The sequence below is a fragment of the Lineus longissimus genome, chromosome 3 (genome assembly GCF_910592395.1).
Source record: "Lineus longissimus chromosome 3, tnLinLong1.2, whole genome shotgun sequence".
Taxonomy (NCBI): domain Eukaryota; kingdom Metazoa; phylum Nemertea; class Pilidiophora; order Heteronemertea; family Lineidae; genus Lineus; species Lineus longissimus.
Window position 1 is genome coordinate 28,482,384 of NC_088310.1, and position 11,077 is coordinate 28,493,460.

At 43.4% G+C, this 11,077-nt stretch overlaps 2 protein-coding genes across 4 annotated transcripts; both read left to right on the plus strand.

Annotated features, from left to right (window-relative positions):
• Positions 1–69: 69 nt before the first annotated feature.
• On the plus strand, positions 70–5,500 carry LOC135484561 (potassium channel subfamily K member 10-like). 3 transcript variants are annotated; one of them, XM_064766160.1, is made up of 7 exons: positions 70–322; positions 1,371–1,557; positions 1,948–2,109; positions 2,432–2,764; positions 2,967–3,172; positions 3,881–3,933; positions 4,533–5,500. In XM_064766160.1, the coding sequence occupies exons 1-6, from the start codon at positions 197–199 to the stop codon at positions 3,914–3,916; spliced, it is 1,050 nt and encodes a 349-aa protein (XP_064622230.1). In that variant the 5' UTR covers positions 70–196; the 3' UTR covers positions 3,917–3,933; positions 4,533–5,500. The 3 variants fall into 3 exon arrangements, with proteins under 3 accessions (XP_064622230.1, XP_064622228.1, XP_064622231.1); XM_064766158.1 differs by lacking the exon at positions 3,881–3,933 and having other exon boundaries at positions 74–322; XM_064766161.1 differs by lacking the exons at positions 70–322; positions 3,881–3,933 and adding an exon at positions 681–1,255.
• Positions 5,501–6,340: 840 nt separating this feature from the next.
• Positions 6,341–10,857, plus strand: LOC135485302 (prostaglandin reductase 2-like). Its single transcript, XM_064767172.1, has 8 exons — positions 6,341–6,606; positions 7,240–7,361; positions 7,942–8,160; positions 8,426–8,596; positions 8,789–8,998; positions 9,251–9,372; positions 9,618–9,705; positions 10,022–10,857. Exons 1-8 carry the CDS (start codon positions 6,567–6,569, stop codon positions 10,127–10,129), a joined length of 1,080 nt encoding a protein of 359 aa, XP_064623242.1. The 5' UTR covers positions 6,341–6,566; the 3' UTR covers positions 10,130–10,857.
• Positions 10,858–11,077: the final 220 nt, after the last annotated feature.

Consider the following 11,077-nt stretch of genomic DNA (forward strand, 5'->3'; position numbering starts at 1 on the left):
TCACTGGGCCACTGCCGTGTGTTAGCGCAGATAAGATAAGGTGGGCTTTTGATAGATGGGAAGAGGCCTTCAAATCAATAGTTGAGTCGTGTTTAGTACACGACGACCGTTCTGTATCAAATAGTTAAGGTTGGGTATGTAACAAATCTCCGGTGAAAATGAACCTTTTCACGGTGTGTCAGGGATCGGTGTAATTATGAAGGCAACAGAGACGCGAGGAGTGGGTATAAATGCAGCAGGGATACGGGCCGACTCCCCGTCGTCCTGGCGAAAAAGAGCGCTGGGGACGCATGATGAACGATGTTATTCACCATACGAATTGGTAAGATTTCATGGACAATCTTTCACTTCACGATGACGCATGTGCCCGTTAAAAGTTCAGCGCACGTCTATCATACAGGTGGCGAAATCGAGCGTGCTAGTGTAATGAGGTCCAATCGTAATAACACTCGGATTTCACAATATTCTGCAAGTTTTCCTCAAATCGGTTTGAACAAGCTTTCGAGCCCGTTGGTGCAAGAGGTGGTAATTTACTACAGGTGTTGGACCTGGTGATGCCATTTGAATGCACACCAATCAGATACCGCCGGGGTTAGAATGTTGAGATGGAAATTCCTCTTAAATCAATACCAACACTTTCTTGGAGAGAGGGGACACAGTAGGCCGAACCTCACCGCTCCTTACTAACCAATGTTTTGTATCGGTCATGTTGTGATGTCTTGGCCAGGAAGGTCAAGGTGAACTTCACAGGGCGGAGTCACGTTTTCATAGATGGAAGACTAATATACTTAACCTCCTTCCTCAAGCTCTTCACATTTTTGATAACTGCCCTCGAAATGCCATTCATTCACTCACCTATTCACTCATTGCAAATGAACGCATTCCAATTAACCGACAGGCTGGATACGGAAAAAAATTGATACAAAGAAAACCGCGGGTGTCAGCGACTTTCACTGACTTTTCAAGCAGCGCGACATGTAACCAGGAAACCCACGGAACAGTCGAAAGGCACTAAATATTGTATATCAGGCAGTGGCCCGATCAACAAAGGAGGCCAGATTAAAGCACGTTAATATCGATTGGAAATCAGGTCGCTAACATAGCAATTGGCAGCTTTCTAAAGTTGACCATGATGTGTATTGTACGTTAGGATATTGTGAAGTTTCTTGTTATGGTGTGAGGAATATGTTTGTCTGAGAGAGTCCCGTTTGTGAAAATGTCAAAGCCAGTCGGACACGGTGATGTGGTTGTTGAGGTAAGTATGTTAAGGGGGTTGTACATGTACACGTTTAACCTATTGTCGTTGATTGTGTTGTGTTGTTTGATATGATATAAAATTAGTCAGGTCACCCTTTCTTCATCCATTCCAGGAGAGTGAGAAAGCAGACGACACCCCCAGCGAGGATTCTTCCACTATGAAGTGGAAGGTGATCTTGGTTCTGGTGATTGTCGAAGCCATCTATGTCGGTGTGGGAGGCGTCATTTTCCACTTTATCGAGGAACCGAATGAAACCGCCGTCAGGTCCAACTCGATCACTCTCTCAACTGATTTTCTAAGTAAGCCATGATTTCTTGGGTCGACTAAATACTAGTAATCTTAGTACCACCACTGAAAAGGGCATTTTCTAGGTCACTATAAGTCTCGGTATTGCCTGTATACTTTGAAATCATCGGTCACAGATAAGGCCTGGGATGCGCATACAAACCATGAACCACAAACCATAGGCCTGATATGTGAAATCCTAGAAAGGATATTAAAGTAATGTTACTAAGGTCCTTCTTTGAATTGAGGGCATCTTGTGTGATCAGCGAGCGGTTTTGAAGGTTATTACATGTTAATTTGGAAATGTTAAAGACACTCGACCAAGTTTTAACCTCTTAAAAGGTCTGACTCAACTTTTTTTATCACACCATGGCGTCAAAAACAGCTGAAACCCCTTATTTCAGGGAACTACAGCTGTATTAAACCAGCTGAAATGGAGGCGTTCGTCAAGGCGGTCATCATTGCTTACGACCAAGGTGTGCTTACCGGCAATACGACCAGCTCACAGACCAACTGGGACTACGCCAGTGCCATCTTCTTCTCAAGCACTGTCGTTACGACAATCGGTAAGTATAGCAACTGGTGAAAAGCAGGCAGCTCTCAGATCAACTAGGACGACCCAAGTTCTATTCTTTCCAAACACAGCCTGTCGTTACCACAACAAATAGATTTTGCAGCTACGAACACTCGTTACACGGAATTATGACGTTAAGAGTTCTTTTCCAGTGGTTCCGATCTCTCATATCAAGAAACACAAATTGCTTGTGTCGCAGTCTTTGTCCAGAGACTCTATGGCCAGTGACACACCTGTTGTTTCTGAATCAGTGAGTGTCCATTCCATCAATATCAGTGCATGGCCAGGTATCAAACAGTGTCTTCTCCTTTCAGGCTATGGTCACATCTCACCATCAACGGGAGGAGGCCGCGCCTTCTGTTCAGTTTACGCTCTCATCGGAATTCCGATAAATCTCATCCTTCTCGCAGCACTCGGCGGGAAAATGGCAAAAGCCGGTGAAAAACTAAGACATTTAAAATCACTGAAGGACAAACCAAGAGCTTGTATGACTGTTCGGTTGCTTGTCTGTTTTGGTGTTGGCTTCATATTTTTTGTATTTATCCCGTCCGCCATATTTGTGGCGACTGAAGGCTGGACTTATGGAGAGGCAGTGTACTATTCAGTCATCACATTGACCACGGTGGGATTTGGAGATTTTGTAGCAGGTTAGTTGATATTTTTTTCTCTTAAATTAGCAGTTGTTTGAAGTGTCGGTGATTTTGGGACAAAGTGACTTTTTGACGAAGACGAAGAGTATTTGATCGCGAAATCACCCTATTGTAACAGTTGCTCCCCAGTACCGGTGCTGAGGATGCACATTGACTTCAAATTCAGACATAATTTTCATTATGTTCTTGTCCTATTCAGGTCTGGACTACTCTGGTAATTTGCGAGGTCTTTACCGCATATCGATAAGCTTTTGGATCGTGATTGGCCTGGCCTGGGTGGGCTGGCTGATCGGCGATGCCCAGGAGTTCGGCACGACCGTCATATCAAAGATAGCGTCCAAGGAAAGCCAAAAAAGCGAGAAAGACGAGGAGAAGCGGAACGGTGATGATAATAGGAACCTTGAGGTAAGCACGATGAAGTCATAGCCGTTTCATCGTGTCGGCAGATGCTATTCTTAGCTACCTAATGAGGCAAATCGATAACCTCTCAGGCCTTCCAGATACTCCCGATTAATTCGAAGTGCTCCGGGTGCAAATAACTTGGTGCATGAGGTTCAAAATTCTTGAAAAACATTTTCAACAGTTCCCATAACAAGACCAAGCTGTGACTGTGTTAGTTCCGGCGATCCCCGGTATTGCGCTGGTTGACACCCTTTCGGTTCTGCTGGTTCAGGTTGCTGGTCTCCTCCTTCATGTTTACTTTTAACTCGGATTTGAATCTCCGTAGCGGTTTTCATAGAGAGGCCTACAGGTATCACGTGTGTATCATAAATATGTACCGCAGTGCGATGACACAACTTTCTTTAACCGTGTCGCAACCCACATCTATACTCTATCAGTTATTGATAAAATACCTTTGATATTGATGTTACCATTTCGTCAGTGTGGTGAGATGATTCCGTCCCAGTAACCAGCAGTTGACTGCATACGTGTCAATGGATGTGCATGCTTAGTAACCAAGGAGACATTAATCTCTAACAACAAGGCAAGCATGTGAAAGATAATAATCAATTCTCACCAACCTCCGCTTGTGGTAATGCCATTTTAATTGATCTTAAAGTATCAATGTCGTCTGTTAGAATTCCTCCAAATCTTGCTTTTTTATTCTCGCAGCTTCACCGTAATTACGAAATGACCACCTACTTATAGCGGTGCCATCCAAACTGGTAAATGAGACTTTAATTGGAATGCTTAGCTGTGTAAATCACTGTGTTGTTTGTGGTGTTGTCCTTTAGTTCGGTCCGGTAATGCTTCCGAATGTCCCGTTATAAATTATATGTCATCCGACTCTGCGGTCATCTTAGCGTGTGAGAATACTTGGGTAGAGCATGGCAGGGATCTTTGTAGAATGGGGATGTGGGGCATCATTTTTCTGTAAAGGCTTCGGTGCATGAGCTTTTTACCAATGTCCATTAGTTTCTCCTGTATATGCTTATATTTCGCAGCTTGATTTCAGAACACATGGTTTAAGGAAGGTCCTCCTTGCTTATTGTTAGCTTTTTATACATGACAGTGCTATTAAACTCGTCTCCTCTTAATAGTTCAAAGCGAACACTTTCCCCAAGCAAATATGTGATTACTGTTATGAATAGTTTTATGATAAAGGTTTCTGATTTGATATTTATATAATAGGATGCAGGAAAGCGACCGTGCGGCGGGGAAAAAAACTATTGTGAAATCAAAAATAGATTGAACGACCCCATCTCTACAGCTCATCTTCTTTCTGCCGCGCATTGTTAATATTTTCAATACTCTCTTTTTATAGGATCATAAACGGGGTAAAACGAATGAGGTGATGATGTCCTCTGTGGATGACGCCTGAGTGAGGAAAGATTTCAACCGGATTTCGTCAATATTCAGGACTTCTGTCAGTGGTCCACGAAGAGGGACTTGAGACACTATCAAAGCAGGCAAGCAGGGTATATAATTCAGTGAATATAGACGGCAGTTTCATGTCTAATACGGCATCGCCACAAGTGTAAAGTATGGGGAAGTGTCGTCTGCTACATAACAGCCTTATGAAATAGTTGGAGCAACGTGATGAACCTTTGATTCAAAAGGAGGCGCAACAGGTGGCAACCAAAACGGAACTGTGCTAAGCCGTCTGTCCCGTACAGTGAGGCCATATCAAAGAAGCGGGGGCGACGTCCTTGGAGGTTCTCCCGAGTGTAGACTTGCTAGGGGAGTGCCCGAAAGCGCCATGGGTTACTCCAGTTCCCCACTCATTCCTGTTGAATGCAAACCCGTCTGCTGGATGTGATGAGTGGGTCTGGCGCGGACCAGTCCATCCGCAGCCGATCTAATTATGCAATGTTTTGAGGCGGCGCTGGATGTCTTGCGCAAGTGTTTTCAATCTATAACATTCCCATTGGTGAAAACGGTTCAGGTTTACAGCCGTCATTAGCGACCATCCGTAGCCGATCTAATTATGCAATGTTTGGAGGCGGCGCTGGATGTCTTGCGCAAGTGTTTTCAATCTATAACATTCCCATTGGTGAAAACGGTTCAGGTTCACAGCCGTCATTAGCGACCATCCGTAGACGACTGTTATCATGATCGCAGTTATCCAAGGATAATTGGTTTGTTTGTGATGATACTCGTGCCATTATTCAATCCAATTTGTTGTATCGATTATAAGACCGTATAAATTTGTGGTTGTATCTACGTAGCTCAGCTTTCAATAATAGGTTCATGATGTATTATCGCGTTTCAATACATTTTCAATAAATGATTATTGCTGCATAAAGTCAGACTTTGTATGTATGAACAGATATACCCGATTAAGTCACGAAAAGGCAACCCCGAAACAACCGATATGGAGATTCAACCTCGGTGACCAAAATCAACCTTAGGTTACCAAGGGTATAGTAGACCCTTTCACCAGTCGCCTCCACTCATAACAGAGACTGGTACGTTACGGCAATTCACTCGTCGATCATGAACTTCATTTGGGGGCGTAAGCTTCCGGTGTCCAGTACAGAGACTGGTACTTTACCGTAATTCACTCGTCATGAACTCGATTTAGGGTCGTAAGCTTCCGGTGTCCGGCCAAGGGTTTTTTCTGTAGGATGGGTAACCTCGAGCCAAATGAATAAGCTGAAATACCAGAGCGCTCGGTATGGACAGTGCATCCAGTGTATGCACTGAAAATGTATGGCTCGCCTCGGGTAAATCACGAGGCTTCATCGTCCCTCCGCTGCGCTTCGAACCCATAACCAGTGTCACTACCCATGGAGGTATTATTAATAATACCTCCATGCACTACCTTACCGACCTCGTCCGTGGGGTCTTTTCAAATCCAGGCTCACCCAAGAACAATGGCAACCTGAAACTGAAGGAGACATTTGACCATGTATTATTTCCGAATTGAGTCTGAATACGGAGGCATCCGGTCTGGCTAGCCCATGACCATTGTCATAACCTTAGGATACTGAGCCTGAGACATCCAGGTTCACCGAAAACAAATGTCACAACCTATTCTGATCAAATTGAACAACACTGCTCAAACGGATGAATATCATCACATCATGTCCGTTCTCAATTATCGCGCAAACGAAAAAAAGTTGTCTTTTACGAAGACAGACAAGTCTTCGGTGACCGTGGTAGCTTCCCGGCAATAATGGAATTGGTCCGCCGTAACAACATTCGTTGATTGTCAATAATTTGATGCACAGAAAATAGAAATTCACCGATTTTCTTCCCCCTTTTCATCAATAAGCACTCGGTTTCTTCAATATTTCTAGCCACAAGTAGTTTGTAATGCTATAGTACTGAGTGTTTGTCAAGAATTTAGAGAAAAATGCCGGAAAATTATCGTGTTGTGCTGCAAAGTCGACCAGGTTTGTTTTTCTCACATTCTCACTTCTCTGAGTCTGACACTGACAGGCCATGTCTCACCACTGCTCCCTGTGTCGTATATAGGCCTACCTCCTTGTGGGTTTTCTGGCCTTGCTACATTTGCAGCATGAATATTCTCTTCTTAGGTCCATCATCTGTCAGTCATGTCCTCCTGTCACTAGCGGTAGTTGAAGAACGGAGAGAACCACAATGCCAAGGGATGACTTCACCCATGCCCACTGCATTAGGCCTAGTAGTGCATAAAGCTTGATAAGGCTTTTATTGAAAATTTCACATATGCCCATATATAAGGCTTTATTTTGGCAAACAAGCACTCATGCCGAACAAAAGACCAGGTGACGTAGAAAGCCAAAACAAGCTTGGTGTGTAGGGGTCAATCATGATATGTCTCGCTGAGAGAGAATCTGCCACACACTCGCACTGATTAGACTGAGTTTGTTACACTCATAAGTTCTCTGACAAAAGCACTCAATACTTGTGAACTGATTGAACATCTACATCGAGTGCATATGTACCTCTCAATAGCATCCTCTTTTTTGAACTATAGGCCACATCCTCACATTTTTGCTTAGTCATCAGAAGCAATGGTAAATTTTCTGTGTCCTTGACTTCAGGTGTGGAGGGAGTACCTACGAAGGAGAACTTTCGCCACGAGTCTTGCCCATATCCTGGCGATGACCTCAATGAAAATGAAGTGTTGATCAAGACACTCAGCCTCTCAATGGATGCCGCCTTGGTATGAACAGAGTTACATTATTCTTCCTTAGTCTTCACCCTTTATAATAATGTGCAGGTGCTATCACCTTCAGGTTAGGTCGGGAAAGTCATGACCGCGAGTTTCATAAATGGCTTGACATTTCATTCCAATCCTCAACAAACTTTCAACATGTAATTATAGCATCAGTTAGCGGCTACCACACCATTGATCACAATGGATGGTGGTGAAAACAGTTTGGCGTGAACAACTTTGTTTGAGTGGTGATCAATAAACTAGTCTAAATACAAGAGTAAACTCAATAATCAAGAGCTCCTGCGATTAGGCACCATTATTACTTATGTATATAGAGTTGTGTATGATATCAATAAATTATCAAGACTAGCTGGAGTTAGGAGTTGATAAAAGTAGTAGATTCACGCGTATCTCAGTCATAGGTTCATACAATACAAATAATGAATAAAAACAGGGAAGTTAACCTTTACACTTCCTTTGAAGTTGACCTATGTTTACTGTGGGAGTTAAATCTTTTATCTTGTGACACTTGTTCAGTTAGAATCAAAATTAGCCATTTACTAATCGCAGACTTGTACTTTTCCAGAGATGTTGTATGAATGAAGATACTGGCGTCTACTACCTGAAGCCCTGGGCTCTAAATGAGCCTGTGAATGGCAGTGGTGGTGTTGGTGTCATCGTTCAGAGCAAGTCGGCCAAGTTTGAGCCTGGTGATCTTGTTGTGGAGTGGGGAGGCTGGCCATGGCAGCTGTTCTTCACCAAGCTTGTGGATGATAATCACCCAACATGGGGAGGCCTCACAAAGGTATGTCTATACATGTGGTCTCCACATGAATGGGGAGCGTGTGGTGGCACAGTGAGAAAGGTTGTGCGGTCAAGGCTCCATCGTTGCCTCTCTGTGCTATCAACTGGCCTGAAATGGCCAAGTGTAATATGCTATGTACGCTGCAGGTTTCGGGATGAGGCTGGGGTATGAATGTATAGTGCTTTGAGAGAGTAGTTATACAGTATAAGAATGCTATACATGTATATCAAGAACTTATATTTCCATTCTACCTTTTTTCCAAAAGGTTCAAAAATCCCTTGTGGGCGACCGGCCTTCCATCATGTTGTCTCTTCTTGGCTTGACTGGTATGACGGCCCTGATTGGCATCCGACAGAAAGGTCCCATAGATAAAGAAGCTCAGCAGACGTTCGTAGTGAGTGGTGCAGCTGGGGGAACTGGCAACATTGCTGGACAGGTCAGTGACATCATTTGAAAAGAGGTACCATGTCTCTCTTGTATGAGGTCTCGGACGCTCAAAGATCAAGGACAGCTTGTTTCTTACCTGTATCCCTCATTACGGCGTGGCAGAAGTCAAGAAAACAATGCATGAACAATTTTGCTATGAATGTTACCTTTTTGACGGTTGCTCCATGCCATTTGTTTCCAGGTCGCCAAACTAGATGGATGCAAAAATGTGATTGGTATTTGTGGCAGTGATGACAAGTGCTCATACATCAAGAACAAACTCGGCTTCAACTTTGCTATCAACTACAAGACGGAGAACGTTGCCGAGCGGCTGAAGGAAGCATGCCCTAGCGGCATTGATATTTACTTTGATAATGTCGGCGGAGAGATAAGTAACAGTGTCGTAAAACAGGTGAGCTGACCTTAATGAAGCCATGCTTGATTGCAAGTGTGTCTCAGTAAAACCTGGAACTTGTTAGTGTAGTACCTTCTTCTTACTCCTCGGGTACATCGTCAGATCTTTTCATCGCAAGACCAATTTGACAGAGTTATTTCACTGTGCATTCATAGAGATGTCATTTTCGTGTGAAAACAATTTGGTGTCAGCTGCTGAAAAGTTGGGAAATGTCTCATGTGTTTTCTCTCGCCTTATTTGATGTTTCAGATGAATCCAAATTCGAAAATTATCCTGTGTGGCCAGATAGCTCAATACAATATCGATGTGACCTACCCACCGAAACTACCTGATGAGATAGAGGCTATACTTAAAGAAAAGAACATCACAAGGTATCATGTCACACCTTCTCTCACTTCTCAGTCTTCTAGTGTCCTTAATTGATTGCTGATTTGCAGGTGATGTGCACCTTGACCAAATCAAGCTGTTGCATTCAAATTCATGTCAACGGTGTGATGTGTGTAATTCTAATAGGCCCTGAAACATAGGTATCTGATAGTAACATAACCTGGCTTGGAATTGATGTTAGTTAACTCTTCATTTCTCACTTCTTATTGTGTTTTTCTCATTGTTCCAGGGACAGATTCCTTGTGCTGGAGTTTGCTAGTCATTTTCCTGCTGCAATGAAGGAACTCGCTGGATGGCTCTTCATGGGAAAACTGAAGGTATTTAATAATATTGGAGATTATACCCATTTGATTCATGATTTTCAGGTGACATGCTGGGACGACATCCAGAAAGAGGGGGGTTATCCATGACGTTGGGCAGGGATGAACCCACAAAATCTGCCACCCAGGTCAAATATCCTCCGCAACAAAACTAACGGTCTGCCAGGAGCCAGCCTGAAAAAATGGTGAAGAATTTTAGACCTCCATCTCCATAAACTTTGCTCGTTTATGGAGATGGAGTTCATTTGAAATGAGAGTTCATTATTTCATTCTCATTGAAAAAGTTCACATTGAAACACTGTTTGCCTTTCAGGTCAGGGAAACCAAAGCTGAAGGCCTGGAAAATGCTGGCAATGCATTTATATCCCTGATGAGTGGTGGGAATGTAGGAAAACAGATCTGTCACGTATCTAACCCTTGAGTAAGAGATCAACCAACTCCATCACAATGCAAGAGAAAGACCATTCTTCTTACATGAAAACTAACAACAAATCTCCACCCCTCTTCAATTTTATGATTCGCAAAAATGTCTTGACAAAAGTAAAATTTCCCATCTTTTATTTTTGAGGTGTACAGAATTTATTATGGTTTTTAAAAACAAATAGTTTTGTGATTTTCAAATTTAGCGATTCAAGATTATTCAAGATAATAAAATGGACCCCAAAAGTTGTACATGTAGTTTAGAGTAACTGAATGCTCTCACCTCACACACTAATCAAGATGTAATTTGTGCACTGCCAGATATATTGGATCTTATAGCACTGGGGCAATCACCACTACATTACACAAGTATATTTGCAGTGAAGGATCTCGTGAAGGATTTATTATAATTGTATGCAATCAAAATCATGTTAAGGAATGACCTTTGAAGGTGGAGGGGAGGTGATGTAGAACTGGTAGAAGTTTGTTCAGGGATTGTCTGTGTGCAGGGATTCACTGTGTGCAGGGATTGTCTGTGTGCAGGGATTCACTGTGTGCAGGGATTGTCTGTGTGCAGGGATTCACTGTGTGCAGGGATTCACTGTGTGCAGGGATTCACTGTGTGCAGGGATTGTCTGTGTGCAGGGATTGTCTGTGTGCAGGGATTGTCTGTGTGCAGGGATTCACTGTGTGCAGGGGTTGACTGTGTGCAGGGATTCACTGTGTGCAGGGATTCACTGTGTGCAGGGATTCACTGTGTGCAGGGATTGTCTGTGTGCAGGGATTCACTGTGTGCAGGGATTGTCTGTGTGCAGGGGTTGACTGTGTGCAGGGATTCACTGTGTGCAGGGGTTGACTGTGTGCAGGGATTCACTGTGTGCAGGGATTGTCTGTGTGCAGGGATTCACTGTGTGCAGGGATTCACTGTGTGCAGGGGTTGACTGTGTGC

What these genes read in the sequence shown, in the direction of transcription:
- LOC135484561 (XM_064766158.1), top strand. Translation starts at nt 197, where the DNA reads ATGAAGGCAACAGAGACGCGAGGAGTGGGTATAAATGCAGCAGGGATA. An exon ending in GTTATTCACCATACGAATTG is followed by an intron (nt 323 to 1,370) that starts GTAAGATTTCAT and finishes CATCCATTCCAG; the next exon opens with GAGAGTGAGAAAGCAGACGA. An exon ending in ATGATAATAGGAACCTTGAG is followed by an intron (nt 3,173 to 4,532) that starts GTAAGCACGATG and finishes CTCTTTTTATAG; the next exon opens with GATCATAAACGGGGTAAAAC.
- LOC135485302 (XM_064767172.1), top strand. Translation starts at nt 6,567, where the DNA reads ATGCCGGAAAATTATCGTGTTGTGCTGCAAAGTCGACCAG. An exon ending in CTGGCAACATTGCTGGACAG is followed by an intron (nt 8,597 to 8,788) that starts GTCAGTGACATC and finishes ATTTGTTTCCAG; the next exon opens with GTCGCCAAACTAGATGGATG. An exon ending in AAAGAAAAGAACATCACAAG is followed by an intron (nt 9,373 to 9,617) that starts GTATCATGTCAC and finishes TCATTGTTCCAG; the next exon opens with GGACAGATTCCTTGTGCTGG.